An 18434-nucleotide genomic window follows, 5' to 3' on the forward strand; every position below is an offset into this window, starting at 1 on the left:
TGTGTGTGTATTCCAAAGTTTGCTTTTAATATTAACTAGAAAAAAAATATTTGCCCACTTCCTCCACCCGAGTCTACACACAACAATTCACTGTCACCGTATGAGAGGAGGTCTCACATCGCCGGAAAGTAGCTCACTAGACAATCACAGTTTATGTGCTGTTGGTAAACAGAATTAAAAAATACAGCAGTTCAAACTCAATCAGAAGTAGTCATCAGTAAATGTACAGTACAATTAAACATTTTCATCATAAAGATTCAACAGCATAGCTACAACATCTGTAGCAGTGTAGAGATCAAAACACTTCATATACAGTTAACAGAGCAGCAGAAAAGACACACAGTGAGCTGATGTTTGCCTCATCACGGTCACTTCATTCAATGAATTTCAATGTCATTTTCCACTCAACACTCAATGAGGCACACAGGGGGGGTCCAACTCATGCCAGCAATCAATATTATTAAATTCCCATCTCCACACGCTGATATAAAACTGATGCACAGAGTTCACACTGCCACTTTATATTAATAATCTTTATCCTGTTGGATTTTTTTTTTCTTCCCCCACCATCGCTGATTTGAACTCGCAGTGAGTCGAGCTGCCTTCTCAAACACATCTCAGTTCCCTCACTTGTGACCTTTTAAACCTTGTCAGCCTCTAACTATGATTTGTGCTCAAATTCGTGCTATTGATTTTATTGTAGTGTATTAATTGCGCCGAGCGCTGAAGAATCAGCTGTTGGCTTTGTTGCGGTGTGGAAAGTGAATGTCAAGAAGTACAAAACAGGAACAGTTCAGAGACTATGACCGACTATTTTTTGACACAGTGAAAAATAGATATTTAGGCACTTAAAGCTGGAGTGTGGAACTTTTATCTCCCCCCTCTGGCAGTGGGAGTAATTACACGAACACTATCGAACATGTGCCTTTGACCATGGGTGGATTACGAGACAACTGGCTCCTGGGCAAAGATCTGCAAAAGGCCCCATCACCTCTCCTACCTTGTGGTTTTGCCTCCCTGTTATTGTTGTTCTGCATCTCTTTGTAGTCATTATGCATCTTTTTGTGGTTTTATGTCTCTTCCTGATTGGTATGTGTTAAATTTGAGTGACATTTTGCAGATGAAGGCCTCTGACACTGACGTATGCCTACAGGAGAGCCCACTGCATCTCCACCACCCCCAGGAACTTGCTCGTCAAGTCTTTTTAAAAATGTATTCCTTCCTCTAAACGCAGAGCTTCTTTTTTATCTGGCACATCCACTCCAGGAACTTTTCTTGGATACTTCTCAAGATCTTCTGCTGCCATCTCTCCCCACTTCCTGCCCTCTTTAACTCTGTCTGGTTGACGTAAAACGCATCACTTTTGGTGCACCAGTGCAGCAAAGTCTCCACAGACACCACAGTTCTGGTGAACTGTGAAATACAGAGAGCTACAGTGGCTACAGTAGGCCTAATCAGCATTGTGTGATTCTGTTTAGTACAGGCTTAAATGTAAGAGACGTTCATTAAAAAGTCCTGCACTCCAGCTATAACTGTTTTTTAGGCACTTTGATGCAAGCTTGTACAACTTATTTAGTTGTGATTCTGGTGACCTGGTGAATGGAAGTCCAATATTCACTCCCTTTAGCTGTGTTTTTGTTCTCCACCAACTCCTGAGGGAAATCTCTGGCTGTTTAGCTGCTAAATGCTCCACTATGTTCACCAGCTAGTTGCCAACTGTGTCTGTCTGCTGTTTTATGCTGAGCAGGAAGCAATCAGGGGTTTATTAGAACTTTTTCTGCTCAGAGCAGCTGCCTGTTGCATCTGGAAACAAGGTGATGAGAGTGAGCAGAAACACTAAAGTTGTGAGCTGAAAGATGTTAATGTTCTGTAGAGTTAAGAGAACCTGCAGAGTTAGCTGATCTTTCTTTGTGGGGCTGTTACTACCAGCAACTCCTGTCTCGTATAAGTAGTCAAGTGATCCACTGTTAAGGCCTTTTGCACACTGAGTTTGTTTTTTGCGTCTTTTGCCCTTTACTTCCATCAACCAACCGCTGACTAAGAAAAGCAAATTCACTAGTCTGATGGGAAAATAAATTTTAAAAAACCCTGAAGAAATTAGATTTAACAATGGCAGAATTTGTGATTTACAACATTTAATATCTACGAGCAAATCAGAGGCTGGAAGGATAATTTGGTTTCTACATTTTCAAACCATATGAACTTTTTTCTCCACATCACATCTACTGTAATTCTGTCTTTGTGTTTTTTTTGTGACTCCCTGCTGGTACTGACTGAAGCAATTTCCAATAAAGATCCACACATGTTGTGTTCCTCTCTTTTTGAACACAGACGGTCGAATTCACAAAAGGATCGCACAGCTTTTATGGACGCTTAACCTGCACATGTAAGAAAGCAAAAAGTGTAATTCTAAATGTACCCCTGACTGTGCTGCCCACCAAATAGCGTCTGTCTTCCTGCGCCACATGAATGTATATAAATTAAGTTATAAGGATATATTCGGCGCAAAATTGGCTATTTCTATGCAAATGAGCCTCATTACAAAACAGTAGTTCACAAAGATCAGTGCTGAGAGCTACACACAGTTACAGTGAAATTATTAGCGTCTTCAGAGAGTTGCTGGTGACTGAAGCAGACTGACAGAGTGGGGTATTAATCCCAAGTCTGGTTTCTCCGTCACGTTTAAATTCCTTGCCTGAAGTTTTGAAGAATGCCTCTGTGCCTCGTCCTTCAGGACCTATAGCTCGTACTTAAAAATGTAAAACGTAACGTACGTAAAAATTTAGTTTTCTTTTTCCCTGTGTTGTTGCTCTGCCTGCTGTGTTCTCGGTGCAAAGGCAATATTTATACATTGCCACATGGATAATTGCAGTCACACACAAAAAATCTAATTGCACCCAGCTGCAGAACTTTATGGGCGTGTTTGCACTGTAATGTCATCCGCGCAGTATCATTTCAGACCTTGAGAAGAGGCAGAGAGTGGTTGCAAGCGATGCACAATTCTTTGTGAACTCGCCCCACAGTGTGTATTTTATCCACATGTGACAGGGAGTTAAACGATAAACCATTCAACACAGACACAGCAACTGACTGGAGGTGAGTGTAGGGATGTCATCACACACTGCTGTTATGGCACTTTGAGGAGGACTCCAAAAGGCACATAAGAATTAAGGGAGACAGTGCAGATAGGAATATTGCCAGTGTGCAAGATTACTGTAATCAATCGGGATTTTGGCCCTCCGACAGCAGCGCAGTGTTTGTGAAGCCAATAAGGACTCTGTGCTGACGTTAATCACAGAGAGAAAATCCCTCGATTCACAATGTCTGACAGTAAAAGATGCAGCAGATAGTAACTCATGTGTTTATGTTGCATAATAGAAGCAGTTTGCATTGAACCTGAATGTACTTGGAGGATTCAAATAAAGCGTTTAAAATGAGAGTGACAGGGTGGCGTACCCAAGCGTGGCCCCATCGCCACTTGTGAAAAGTCATTACTCCGTTAATGGCAGCGCAGCACTTCATAGCATCTCTGCTCCTGCTACAATTATGGATCAATTCAGTCACTGCATGACCAAAACACTCCAAATGAGGAGGAAAAGCTCCTGGCTGAGAGACGTGAGGGTGATTACTGAAGTCATTCAAGTCTTGTTTTGTCTCCAATCTCCCTAAACGTCTTCATGTTTTCTACTTGAGAGGAGGAGGACAAGAGAGCGAGCTAGTGATGGTGGCAAAGGTGAGAGAAAATTGCAGACTTGTCCTGTTGTTCTCCACCACGCTTCTTCATTAAACCCTGATGAGGGAGAGGAGGAAGAGGGTGGACAGGAGCATGAAGGATGGTCTGATTGTCCAGGCTTTAGGAAAAAAATAACAAACAGAAAAAGACGCAACATTTTGGCCTTCATTAGTAGACGTACATAGTGCAGACAGAGTCACTGTGTTTCACCGACGTGTCAAAGTTCAGATGACTCCGTAGTCCCTGAGAGACTTGAGCAGCACCGTGTCCTTGATGTCGCTGAACACCCTGCGGATGTTGTTAGTGTCTGTGGCGCAGGTGAAGTGCGGGTAGAGAGTCTTCCAACTGTCTCTGTTGTCGCGGTTGACGGCCTGCTGCTCGTACAACTTGCGGATGAAGATCTTGGCGTCCTCTGGGTCGTGCCTCTTACCTGTTGACAGAGGTGAGAGGGACGGGAGGGAAAAACAAAAAGGTGAGAGGTGAGACAAGGTTGGGACTGCAGCTGAAACACTTGATAAGTCATCTGACAGACAGTTAATCAGCATCTATTTTGGCAATCAATTGTACTTTTTTAAGCAAAAATATATAATTATCCAAGCTTCTTTTGTCTTATGTTCTACCTTCCTTTAATCTGTCTTTTATTTGGTTTTATACACCAAAATGTTTATTCGTAATGTTTTTTTTAAAACCTGTTGCTTTTTGTTCGTTGGGGCAGAAGGCCAAGCAAAGCACCCCAGACCTCCCTGTCCCAATCAACACTTTCCAGCTCCTCCTGGGGGACGCCAAGGCATTTCCAGGCCAGATGAGATATGTAATCCCTCCAGCATGTTCAGGGTCTGCCCCGGGGCCTCCTACCAGTGAGACATGCCCAGAACACCTTTAACAGGAGGCGCCCAAGAGGCATCCTGATCAGATGACTGAACCACCTCAACTGACCCCTTTCGACACGCAGAAGCAGCGGCTCTACTCCGAGCTCCCTCCGGATGTCCAAGCTCCTTACCCTATCTCTAAGGCTGAGCCCAGCCACTCCACGGAGGAAACTCATTTCAGTGCTTGTGTCCGCGATCTCATTCTTTTGATCACTACCCAGAATTCATGACTATAGGTGAGAGTTGGGACATAGATGGACCAGTAAATCGCAAGCTTCGCCTCCCGGCTCAGCTCCCTCATCACCACGACAGTCCATAGTGGTTTTATTATTATTATGTGATGAATAAAAGGCTGTTTGATTTTTCAGACGTTGGAAGTCAAAACAAGCTATTCAAAGGTGTCAACTTGTGCTTGAGGAGATTGCATTTTTTTTCACAAATTTTTTGACATTATATGGACCAAATGTTTATTTGAGACAGTAATGTGTATATTAATTAATAATGAAAATTGTTAGTTGCAGGCCTAGCAGCTACATCAGAGCATATATGCAGATTTTTTAAAAACTTGGGAACCCTCACTCAAAATTGGGCAATCGACTCCTTTCCCAGTGCCAGTAGATGAGTATGCCTTTCTGTTTTTTCTTTTTACTGGTGTGTCAAGTTCAATGCCACGCACATGTCACAAACAGGGTAATTACACTGTAAGCAGCATGGACGCCAGTGAAAATGTCATGTTGGTTATAGGGCTGCCCCCTAAAAGTCGAAGTTGACTGATATAATTCTGAGTTGGGTACAGCCGTAATTAGTTACTTCTTTTTTATATCTGTTTCTTACTCAGTCTCTTTCAAACAGTGCTGACTAATTTGCATTGACAGAGACGGGGAGAAGCTGTGGCTAAGGTGACAAAGTGTCACAGAAGTTAACGATAGTGTCTGCCCACCTGTGTGTCACGTTTCCATTATTCTTTCAATTAATCATTTAAAATATGTAATGTCAAAAAAGTGCAAAATGGCCATCAAAAGTTTGTGTAGTGACGTCTTTCAAGAGGCTGTTTTGTTCGACCAACCCACAACCCAAAGATATTTAATACACAATTTAGAAAAAAAAGGGGGCACAAGACAGTTAATCGATTACTTGACAAAATTGGTAAAGAGATACTCAGGTTCCAGCATCTCATATTTCAGGCTTTGCCACTTTTCTTTGTGATATTTGATAGTAAACCGAACATTTTTTTTTATGTTTTGGATGGTGGGTTGAATAAAACATCGAAATAGCTGTTCTAATACAATATTTTTTCTTCCCAACACAGATTCAAATACCTGAACTTGCATATTGGCTGATTCCGAGTGTTGATCTGATGCCATTGCGTTAAAAAACAAAAACAATTAAGAGTTGTATACTACGTACTAATTTCCATGTCAAGAAGCCAAATGAAATGTGTACGAATGGAACAACAACTGTTTTATATATATAACAAAAATTATACATATATTCATGGCCTTACGATACTATCCAAATGCAAAAAGGATAATCTTCACATTATTTCACGATGTTCCACTCATTACTATCACAGCATTATTTTAAAACAGAGGTCGAATAGTTTTGGTATATCTGACCAGGTTGTGGGCTGGTATGTGAATTACCTCTCAGATAGGTCTCAGTGTGTTCAACTTAATGGGCTCACGTCTAACTGGCTCAACATTTGTAATGGTGTACCCCAGGGCTCTGTGTTCGGTCTGCTGTTATTTTCCATTTATGTTGGTAGTCTTGGTCGAAATGTGGATGGTACCAATTTTCATTTTTATGCCGATGACACAGTGATGTATTGTGCCAGCTCATCCATCACAGATGCCGTGGCCTGTCTTTAACGTTATCAAGATTCAGCTTTCACAAATAAAGCTGGTTTTAAATTAGGCCAAAGCCGAAGCCGAATAATATTAAACGCTTGGCTGAATACCGAGTACCGAATAACGAATATTGTTGTTTAGTTTTTCATTAGTTTTTGCAGATGAACGCCCTCCAGATTAGTGTTGTCAGGTTGCCAGCATTGGGACCCACTGTACGATACCAATGAAAATATCATGGTTCTAAGTAGTATCACGATACCACAGTGAAAATGAGGCAGATGTGCCTTTTGTCATTTATAAAAAGATAAATCACTTTTCTATAATACATCAATGATATTTCAATGGAATAAATTACTTATTGATTTATTCATACTTCAAAAACAGCATCAATAAGTGATTAACATAGGGGGGATCAAAATAAAATAAATAAATAAAATAAGAATCAACCAGCCACCCTCCTCCCCTGACAAGTCCCTTCATAAGTAAAGAACAGTCCCTAAAGTGCAGTGAGGTTTGTGGGCCATGAGCGGCTCGTTTCTCCTCTGACACATCACGTACGGTCTGTGTTCGGCTGGCTCAGCTGTTGAGGTACTTTTGGGCAGTCCACACGCCAAGAAGAGGATATTATCGGAGGCGACTTCTCCGTCGCCGGTAAGCTGATGGCCGTCATATTTGACAGGAATACATTACTGTCTGTGTCTGTGACCCCCGTTCAACCCACAATCGGTGGGATTCGCCTTTCGTTTCTGCTGGTGGTTGAAATCTGTAGGCTGCTTGCACAGCGTGCTGAATGATTTAAGCCTATTTTGCTCGCTCAAAGCTATTTTTAGTCACAAATGCGAGTGCGGTGACGGACGGATTGCCACACTGCTGACATTTAACTCCGCCTGTCATGGCACACTGTTTGATTACGTTATCAAATCACGCCGCTATTATTCGGCCTTGCTTTTCACTTATTCCACCGAATACCGAATGTGTGTTTTTTTGCAATATTCGGCCGAATATATTCGGTTACCGAATATTCGGTGCATCCCTGTTTTAAATGCTGACAAAAATGCTGGGAGGAAGTCTGTGAACACCCCTGATGTTCTTACTGCTCAGGGAAAGAATTTAGACGTTGTCGATATTTGGCTTGATGACTCCCCTTCTTTTACACCTCAGGTTGATAACCTTCTTAAAAAGCTGAAGCTGAAGTTTCGGTTTTATTTCAGAAACAAGTCCTGTTTCTACTTTGAGGCTAGGAAAAGACTGGTTGCTGCTACGTTTCTATCTGGTTCTGGATCATGGTGATTTGTTGTACGTGAATGCATCTGCACAATGTCTGCACATGTTAGATACTGCATATCATAGTGCACTGAGATTTGTTAGATATTGTAAAGCACTCGCTCAGTCATTGGTATTTGGTCTCCCTTTGTACATTTATACTTTGACTGAACAGAGATCTGACTGTAGTTATAGTCTGAGATCTCAAGATTTGGTTTTGCTGTCGGTTCCTAGTGCACAGACTGAGCTGGGAAAGAAAGCTTACATGTGCTCAGCTCCTCTCACTTAAAATAACCTTCAAAAAGATGAAACTACATGAACTGGTCTCTCTGCCTGACTTTAAAGCTCTCCTAAGTACAAGGATGAATGAGTCGGTTGGGTCTTGTCATTGTGTGTAGGTGCTCAAAAATTTTAACATTGTCATTGTCAACATTTAACACTGTCTGTCTTTTATGTTCTTTATTGTGTGGTTGTTTGGCTGTACCTTTTGGTGTGCTGCTGTCTTGGCCAGGTCTCCCTTGTAAAAGAGATTGTTGATCTCAGCGGGACTTTCCTGGTTAAATCAATTAAAAATAAAAAGTTCTGTTGCTGCCCAAACAGCACCAATCTACTGAAAATAGGATGGAGTGAATGTCAAGTTATTTCATTGAGCATGGCCTCTGGGATCAGTGCTGTTACGCACACAGCAAAACAGCCTCTAATTCTTCGAAAGACTAGACTGTGTACTCGGAAATACCTGATCCAGCATTTTAGGTAGCATCGGAGGCATTTGTGATTCCTGGAAAAACTCTAGTAATTTTCTGATCTATAATAAACAAAATTAATAATTGATGATGATTAATTGATAATTACTCAAGTAAACAGACAGATTAATTAAAATAATTGTTGGTTGCAGCCATAAATGAAACATTAAAAAGCTGGAAGCAGTGATTGATTGCAATTTTAGCTTGGAAAAATGAATCCATTAGTTTTGTGTCAACAAACTAATCATTTAATTGAATAGTAATTTCCGCTCTGGTCCAGTTCACCACTGTGTCAACACGGTGTAGGACAGCAGGGCTGCGTGACAACAGTAACCTTCATGTGTAGTTTGCAGCAGCCGCAGTAAGAAGGGCCGCACAGGAACACGACAGCAAACAGCAGCCAGAAGTAGGAGCTGCTCTGAGTCGTCGTTAAGGTTAAATTGACATCAAGGGGCTTGACCCTGTATGAGTCATTATTTTACTCTGCTAACGCTGATGGTAAAACGCAGTGGGTGTACTGCAGACACACACACACACACACACAAATAATCACTTGCAGTCATTTATTCCCTCTTTGCACACACACACCTTACACACGTATAAGTGGGAGTTTGTGGGGGGTGCATGGCTTGCGGGAAGCACAGTCTGTGGTTGCCATGGGTAACAGAGAGAGAGGTGGAGGTGGAGGTGGTGGGGTGTTGGGGGGAGGTGGGGACTCTTAGGGCAGCGCTCTACAGCCTCTCACACCAGCAGAGCTACAGTCTGCAGCCACATCATTAAGCACACCAAGTACCTGGAAGTGACTCATTTGCAACTGTGTGTGTGTCTGTGTGTGTGTGTGTGTGTGTGTGTGTGTGTGTGTGTGTGTGTGTGTGTGTGTGTGTGTTAGCTTAAAAATATATAATGATTGTTGGTTTTGGTGACACCAGGACAGCGATGGAGGGTTCAGAGTCAGGGATGCACTGAGGCTGAAATCACCCTACAGATTATTATTTTTGAGATGAAACATCAGCGGGTGCAGCAGGGTGCGATGAAATGGCCCAAAGCAAGGCTGGCCGGAGGAGGAAAACAACATCGCAGCTCTCTCACACATGATTCTGTCCAGGCTGTGATGAGAAACATGCACACAATGTAATCTGCCGCTGACTAGGCTCCGCCCTCTCAAATACTGCTGTAATTTCTTGTTTGAATGTTTCAATTTCGACTTTGAGCTTCACCAAAGTGTTGGATTTGGTTTTAAAAGCTAAACCTGGCACTTCTCCCTCTGCACAAACCACGTCACATCACACCACAGCTCAGTCACCATTCTTAAATACGCAGATGACACAACCATAACGGGACTTATAACCCAACAACAACGACCAAGAGTGGGAGCAGGTCGCCCAAGCAGCCACTTGTTGCCTTGATAACAACCTCCAGCTCAACACATCTAAAACACACAAACTCATTATAGTTTCCAGGCACAACCCCCTCCCCAAAAGCCCCATACACATCTCAGGAGAACCCATAAACATCAATGAGTCATTCACATTTCTTGGAATACACATCAGCAACACACTCACATGGACCATCAACACAGATCACATTATCAAGAACGCATAGCAGAGACTGTTCATGTTAGGACAGCTCAGAAAGTTCAGAGTTAAAGCCTTCGCCTTTAGTTTTACACTGCACCCTTGAAAGTTGGAGATTCGAATCCTCAGACCCCTCAGTCAGCTGAGATTGCTTTAAGTCTAGCAGTCTTTTTTATTTTTTGCTAGTCAGTGTGTTGTCTTAACCTTCATGCTACTCCTTGGTACAGTCAGCTGCGGCCATGATGCAGCTGCACAGAGGAGGAGAAAATTTCCACTGTAAGACTCTGAGATAACATTAACTTGAATTTATAGCTCACAGCAACTTAATACGATATAGTCTCTGGCTTTTGATTGTATCTAGTGTCAGCAGAAAATGAACATTTCTAATCATTGCTAGTGATGTTACGTGAATGCTGCTGTCACGCTTAACGTCCCACTGAGCCGGGTTCAAACTTTAAGACGTACTATGGAAAAGAAACCAGAATGGTCGAATATTCATATTAGCAGGCAGAATCTGATTCAACTGATACAATCCTAGTTGGGTACAGCCATAATAGATTGATTGTTCAGTCTATAAAATGTCAAGGAGTCTGCAGTGTCACTGGAGGTTCTCTGAGGCTGTACTTAAGCTAAATGCTGAGGCTGAAACTTAATGAATAGTTTTGGACAGACTGATAATTTACCTGCCTTTGGACCTAAGGCTGCATTCAGACTGCAGGCGAATCTGATTCAAATCTGATTCCTTCTTAAATCCGATTTTTGACTGCTGACTGTCCACACTGTTTTTAGCAAGTGGACAAATCGGATTTGGCTCTGTTCAGACTGGGCCACGTTATTGACCAATCTGACAGGTTGCTGTGGCAATGACGTCGGAGCGGAGGCGTCATCCAGCATTTATTGTGTGATGTCATATAAGGAGCTATTCAGACTCAGACACATCTGTCCAAATGCGATTTGAAACTACCTCCCAAAGGCGGTTTCGATCTGGTTTGCAAAAACCGGATTTCATGTCATTTATGACTGTTCAGACTTCATAAGAGCCATCTGGTTCCAATCTAGATTGGCTAAAAATCGGATTTTGGCTGGGAGTCTGAACAAGGCCTAAGAGGAAAGCCAAAGTGGTAACAGACAAGTTTTTTGCATTCTTTTATTATTATGAAGCATATACTGATTGCCAAATGTTATGGCTACAGAAGAATGACACCATCAGCATTAAGATTGGTTCCCTGTAAGATAGAGCTTTTATCTGGCCTAAAAAATCAGGCTCGACCCTACATGAATCAACACAGGTACTGCCTGACCCAAGCCTGAACCACGACAGCAGTGTTAGGCCCAACTCTGATTAATTTTTTACTGTGAAAGAAAATATTGTTTTTAGTCTTTTAACATTTCATGACAAGCTTCAGGCTGACATGTTTGCTCGCACCACTTCCTCTTCTCTTCCTTCTGTTCTGTCATGAATCTATCGTCAGCTTTGCGTCTTGTGCACAACAGGTTTGGCAGTACGGGCCGGAACCCCTTGGTGCACCTCTGTCTTCAAGTGCACCGGGCCATCCATACTGATGCAGCACACAGATGAGGATCTCTGCTGCTTGTTACACACATCTCTCCCACTGCAGGGGAGGCAGCCCCTTCTCTATCTCTTTGTTTCTGTCCCTCTCTTTCACACACTCCATCTCTCTACCCTAGTTTTCTACTCTGTTGCTCCATTGCTCCGTTACTCTCCCTGTCTGTCTATCGTTGTACCCTGCTCTCTTTCTGCTCGAGTACGATCACAGTCATCATCAGTATATGATATAACTTCACTATAGATGAAATACATGCATCCACAGCTCACCTGTGAAGCTGGGGAAATATTTCTGCAAGTCAGAGGTCTGGATTTTGTCAGCCAGGATGTCAGTCTTGTTGAGGAAGAGGATTATGGAGGTGTTGAAGAACCACGGAGAATGGATGGTGGTGTAGAACAGAGCCAGACTCTCATGCATACGGTTCTGAAGACAGAGACAGATATCACGCTGGAGGCTGCAGTCAGGGGGGTTGTAGATAAAAGGATTAAACCAAAAAGTTTTTGAGACACGATTTTGACTTGAGGACAGAAAAACAGTTTTCGGAGATGGCGAGGTGGACGTGGGTGGCTGAGGATGAAGCAGAGAGGGAAGTGGGCCTTTAAAGAGAGGAGGGAGGGAGTTTATGGGGGGTCTGGAGCACACGGGGCCACTGTGGAGGTTAATGAATGTGTTGGCTGACTAAAAAGTGGCAGAGAGAGATAAACGGCTTAGTGACAGCATGGGAGGGAGGAACGGACAGAATGCGACAGAGGGCTGGAGAGGCTGAGGAGAAGGGGGAGATAGAAGGAAGGGGGAGAGGGGGGAGGTTGCCTTGTGCAAGAGTGAAACCTGCTGGTGGACGGATGAAATGAATGCAGTGAGCGCAGTGACAATTTGCAAATTACAATCTGTTTTATACTTTGGTATTCATGATTTATTTGTAAAACTACACCAAATTCCAGAGATGAATATTTAACTTTTTACTCCACTATGTTTATCTGACAGCTACAGTTACTGTTTAGTGTCTGTAATATCGTAAAATAGTGTAAAATGTCCATCACAGAGTCTAAGGTCTGCAAATTACTTCTTTTGTCTGACCAATAGTCAAAAATCAAAAGATATTCATTTTGCAATGCTGTAAAACAAGAAAAGGGAGCAAACCCAAACTTTGGAGAAACTGAAATCAGAGAATATTTGGTAGTTTTTGCTTGAAAATTACTAAAAATATTAATCAAGTATCTAAGTTCAGATAGATGAGGTTGTTTCTACTATGCTGTCCACCCTCTGCTGTGATAGACTAAGTGTGAGACACACAGACAAACTTCTCAGTGCCCTTACGATGGTCTCTCTCTCCTCCAGGACCTGGTCGTACTCGCTGAGGGAGGCCAGGAAGATGAGGGAGGTGACGTTTTCAAAACAGTGAATCCACTTCCGACGCTCCGACTTCTGGCCGCCCACATCCACGATCCTGTCAGGTACCAGAGCAGAGGGAGGAAGAGTTAAAGAGGGCAAGAAAAACTGTTTGAGGAACAATTTTAAAGGCTGTGTGTTTCAGAACGGTAATAAAGCTACAACTATGAGGTAATCGCCTAGTCCACATGTACACGGGTATTCTTTGCTGGGGTTCAGAGTCAAGACAAACCTTTTCTTCAGTTCAGGTTGGTTTAATTCTGAATTATGCCTGATAATTTAAGAGCAGGTGTCATTTCATTTGGGAACAAGGTGTTCCTCTAAAGTAAACTCTGATCTTTGTCTGCTGAGCTGTCGTCAGATCCCCTCTGGTTTCAGAAAGAAACAACACCAACACATTAAAAATAAAACCAGAGAGCAACACCTCACTTCCCAGTAGGAGCTTTGTGCAGACTCAGTCAGAAATGTGAGCTAAACATCAAAAGCTTCTGCAGGAGTCAGGAGTAGTTTTTCTCACAGTGCTGTGAATATTGTTGGTATTAGATTTTAAACTCTCAGACAGGCTGGTAATCTAGGGACTGGCCACCTTAGCGTGATGGTCTTGATGGTGAAGGAGTAATCGTGGATGCCTGTGGTGGGGAATCGAACTCGGAGCACGTCCTGCTCCGTGGGAATGTAGTCTGGGGCAGAGATGCGGTCCAGGTTACTCATGTAGCTGATGGAGAGAAGAAGAAAGTGAGTGAAAGAGTGGCACAACAGGAGACGTCTAATAAAACATATTGCGTCTGTTTACAGCCTCTACAGCTAAAATAAACTCAAGCGACACAAGATATATGATGAAAAAAAAAAAAAAAACCAGTGATTAAAAGTACAAGAAGGGAGCAGAGTGAGTTCATATCACCCTGTGTACAGACCAAGGCTTTATGGCTGCTGTTGATACAAGCTGTCATTAGCTACTGCCTGTCTCTTATCATGCACACACCATGATGATTGAGCTGCTGGGTAAACACGGGATATAACAGCAATAGAAAGCAGAGAAAACAGGCCTTTGTTCTGTGATACTTAAGAGCGTGAAGCTCACACCCACTGTGTGTTAAATCCTTTCATGTTGATTAAAAGGACAGTTTAGGAGTAGCTGTGTGACACTCTGTGACTGATTTAGGTTTTTCTTATCAGTTTGAAAGATGATTCATGTGTGAGTGTGCTTCTTTAAATACTCTTTGATCAACTGGTGGTTTCAGAGTGGCTGAAAAACAGCTGGACTAACTACAGTCTGTAAAGAACTAGCCCCCTCCAGTGGTCTCAGGACAAAGTACAAAGTCTTATACTTCGTACCACAAAGACAGATACGTGGGGCTGAAACAAAACAAGGCAGTATCAAGAAAAAAAGTATTACTTATTTTAAGATAATGTCCGAAAAATATGTCTTCTTGAGATCAAACAAAAAAATAAACAAATTAATAAAATAAAACTGATTTATCAAACACACAAAATGGGAACCAATAAGTACACGAAACCTCCTCAGGCCTCATTGCCCTTTCCATTAAAAAAATTCGACAGTACAAGCTTAATACATCTCATTTAAATAGCCTTTTTTCCCCGTTGTGTGTCCACTTGTGAGTTTTGGTACAAAGGTCAGATGTGGCATAAACAAACAATACAACAATCTGTCACCACACAGTCTCCTGTGACATTATTACAGCAGCTGTGTCCTTGCTTACAGATATATGGTATTTAAAGCTATCGATTTTAACTGAGAAATGTGGTTATGATTACTGAGTAAAGCTCCAAAATGACGATAGGTTAGTGTTACACACTGTAGAGGATGATAAATATCACTATTGTAAATCCTGGTGAAATATGGTCTAAATGTGAGGTTTGATCAACGTCTTCAAATAGTCGGTCACAGAACTTTTACTTTTGAACCATTTCTGAGCCTCTTTTCACCGGTGACCATTTCGTTTTTTAAACGTCTTTTCAAGGGAAAAATGCTTGCTAAGTACAGTTGGTAACTTTTATGAAACAAAAAAGCTTAATATTCTCTGAAACTCTCACAGTATCCACATAGAGCTAAATTAGACAAATAATCTGTGAAAAAATTATATTTCTCTGCCTACACTATTGCCTCGTAGCACTTCTAATGGTCTCACTGCACGTGAATGAAAACAACCAATCAGAGCTGAGGAGTCTCTCTCAGCTGTTGATCATGTCAATCACTGCTTGTGAACTGAGGTCAAACTGTCAAACTAGGCAGCGCTGATGAAATGTGAAGCAAGATTCTGTGTGTTTGCTGCTTTTCTTTGTGTTACATCATCGTGAATTAGAAGTTTTGGTTGGTTTAGTTTAGCTTCTTTTTGTTTAGTTTAGTTTAGTTTAGTTTAGCTTCCTTTAGTTTAGTTTAGCTTCTTTTAGTTTAGTTTAGTTTAGTTTAGCTTCCTTTAGTTTAGTTTAGTTTAGTTTAGCTTCCTTTAGTTTAGTTTAGCTTCCTTTAGTTTAGTTTAGTTTAGCTTCCTTTAGTTTAGTTTAGGTTTAGCTTCCTTTAGTTTAGTTTAGCTTCCTTTAGTTTAGTTTAGTTTAGCTTCCTTTAGTTTAGTTTAGGTTTAGCTTCCTTTAGTTTAGTTTAGCTTCCTTTAGTTTAGCCCCCTTTAGTTTTGGAAAACGTGAAAGTATGATTAGCACATTTCATAAATTGAACAATTAATCGTTGGACTGGAAAAAATATTTATGAGGTTAATTCATAATGTAAATGAATGTTTGCATCTGTAGTCATAATCACACAATACACCTTTGAAACACTAAGACTAATGTCTCAGATTTCTCTAAAGTAAACTTTGCAGTAAATACAATATTAGATTATCTTGATATTTTAGAGGTGTGTTTCTTGTTTTCATTTCCTGACTTGGAAAAACATCATGTATCACAGATTCCTGTATTGTGATATCATTTTGGCAGCTTGCTGTGACAGTGTTTGTTCATGTGATACTCTGTGACTACTAGTCATGACTCAGGGTGTGGTACACTGCAGACAGCTCTGGCTCCCACTGTGACACAGTTACTCACTACTCTGTGGAGTCCAGCAGCTGGTACTCGCAGCGCCGACTGTAACAGACCCGAATTCCAGAATCTGCCCAGAGTCGGCGGATTGCGTCAGCATAGCCTCGATCCATCTGGGAGATCTGCACCGTGTTTATGTCCTGCACCCATTTGGCGTAGATCTGAAAGATAGTGAGAGACTCAGTGTATTAGGTTTTGCTCTGTACCACGTATGTGACAGGTGTTGTGTGTGTTTATGGTGAAACTGCCAGCTTCTATTTATAGACGACAACATGCTGAGTGTGTGTTTCTAAGCCACTGTGTTTGATGCCTTGTTTAATCGTTTCATGGCTCAGCTGAGCGTACATGCCCTGATGCCAACACACCTGTGTTGACATCTGTGTGTGTTTAGGGTCTGTGTTGTGTGTCTACCTCGTTCTCAGGGTTGAAGTAGGGGATTTTCAATGTGGTCATGGCTCCCGTCATCGCCTTCATGGCTGAGAAAATGTTCTGGTAGATGCATTTAGCAAAGGTCCTCCTCTCCTCCTCTGAGAAGCCTCGTCCATGGATGATCCTCATCTGTCGGATGAAGGTGGTTTTTCCGCTCTCCCCGGTACCTGAGGCAACAAATGGGAGATGAAACGATGACCAGTTATAACTAAAGTGTGATTCTATCAACAGAGTAGCGCAGAGGTTAGCACCCTTGACTCAATGTGCCCCACCTTTGTCTTTATGAGTGTACTCAAGAGGCCAGATGTTTAAATGATGTGTATGCTCAATAGGGTTGCAGCGATACACCAGTTTCAAGGTATATCGTAACATAACAGTTTATGGTTATCATACTGTGTACATTTGTGAATCTACGATATTGAAAAAAATGCAATTTGGTGGAGGAAATTATTTATGAGAGAAGTTAATCTTTTTTCTATTTACATTCATCTCCCTGTCAATTACTATTTATTTTTTTGTTGTACAACACTTTGTAAAGTCCCTGTCTACATGGGTGCTATGAATCAATCATCAATCATCTTTCTGACGTTGAATAATGATGATGATTGACATATTATCAGGATGATGTTTTGTATAATGTGTGGGGCCGTATTCCCAAACATTCTGAGAATACTCTTAGAGAGCTCTTTAGTAAGGAGTCCAGGCTTAGGAGCAATTTAGAAAAGTTCTGAGCAACTCTGAGCAAGGAAGAGACAGAAACTTTGACACATTCTTTTAACAGATGTGATTGGTTGTCACAGGCACACCCATTTGTGAGCCTACAAGGTGTGGACACCCAGTGGAAATGAAATAAACTGCTGACTGAGAAAGTGTTGTCATTGTTAGTGTGATCGCTCTGCTGATGGAAGGTTGAGACAGACTTAGTCTCGCTCACCAGACCTTCCTCAAGAAAAGAAAGGTCTGGCTGCACCGACTCTCACTTTAAGATTGGAGAAAAAAATGCCCCAGCTTTTTTTTATTTCTTTCAACCAATCACAATCGTTCTTGGCGGTGCCACAGCAACGGTGCGCTTGCAAAAATATTGCCAGGGGGAAACAGGTTTTGGTGTAACACGCCCACAAAAATATCGCCTACAGGACGCAAACCATGGCAGAGAAATGGCTACATCCCCGCATCAAACACCGCACAAGTTAGTAAAGGACGTTTGTCGACTATGACAACTGGAGGTGGTAGGGCGGGACTTCAGCGGGTGGCTCGTTCCGCCCAATGAGAGGCTGATCTATGCAGCGAACTTCCGTCCACTCAGACTAAGACAGACTCAACACATCACTGCTGCATTGTTGTATTTTTCCAGTCTTTCAAATATCTTAGTGTTGTGATGATTTTATTTCTGGTGTTACAACGTTAGGTGGGAAAAATGTGCGTATCCCAAATGACATCGACCGCAAAAATTATCCCTGAACAATCTAATCTGTTGCATTTCATTTCCTCGATGTCATCCAGTGTTTGGAGAATATTTCTACTACCTTTTTGTGTTTCGACCATTTTCTCATCTCCAAACTCAAACTCTTAAGCCTCTGAAAAGTCCTCCTTAAGAGCTCTCTTAAGGTCTAAGATGTTCTGTGAATTACTTTTATCATTACAAGGTTCCAGTCTTAACTTTAAGAGGAAATTTCAAACAAAACGTCACAACTCTAAGAATTTTCTTTGAGTTTTCGTCACTAGAAGCAACTCTTAGCACCAGGAAGCTTTGTGAATACGGCCCGTGATGACTTAGTGATACAGATGTTACAAATTGGCTCAGTCCTGTGTGTAATGACAGCTGCTTTGTCGTTGAACCTCGCCAATGCAACACAGTCACTGCAAATGCACATTCTTTGCCGTATTTCTCGATGACAGATCTGAGTGTGGGGGCAAAAGTATCGATACGATAACCAATATTTTACAGGCGTCTTTACATCCATT

The 18434-nt window shown here is 41.8% G+C and overlaps 1 protein-coding gene across 2 annotated transcripts in view; it reads right to left on the bottom strand.

Annotated features, from left to right (window-relative positions):
• Positions 1–18434, bottom strand: part of LOC125896476 (guanine nucleotide-binding protein subunit alpha-11-like) — a 25717-nt gene continuing 7283 nt past the window's right edge. For both annotated transcript variants that reach the window (XM_049589092.1, XM_049589090.1), the window contains exons 3-8: positions 16452–16636; positions 16047–16201; positions 13573–13701; positions 12915–13044; positions 11867–12020; positions 1–4163 (exon numbers count right to left, since the gene is read on the bottom strand). In XM_049589092.1, the coding sequence (XP_049445049.1) occupies positions 3958–4163; positions 11867–12020; positions 12915–13044; positions 13573–13701; positions 16047–16201; positions 16452–16636 (959 nt within the window). In that variant the 3' untranslated portion in view covers positions 1–3957. The remainder of the gene's footprint in view (positions 4164–11866; positions 12021–12914; positions 13045–13572; positions 13702–16046; positions 16202–16451; positions 16637–18434) is intronic.

The sequence above is a fragment of the Epinephelus fuscoguttatus genome, linkage group LG10 (genome assembly GCF_011397635.1).
Source record: "Epinephelus fuscoguttatus linkage group LG10, E.fuscoguttatus.final_Chr_v1".
NCBI classification, from domain to species: Eukaryota; Metazoa; Chordata; class Actinopteri; order Perciformes; family Serranidae; genus Epinephelus; species Epinephelus fuscoguttatus.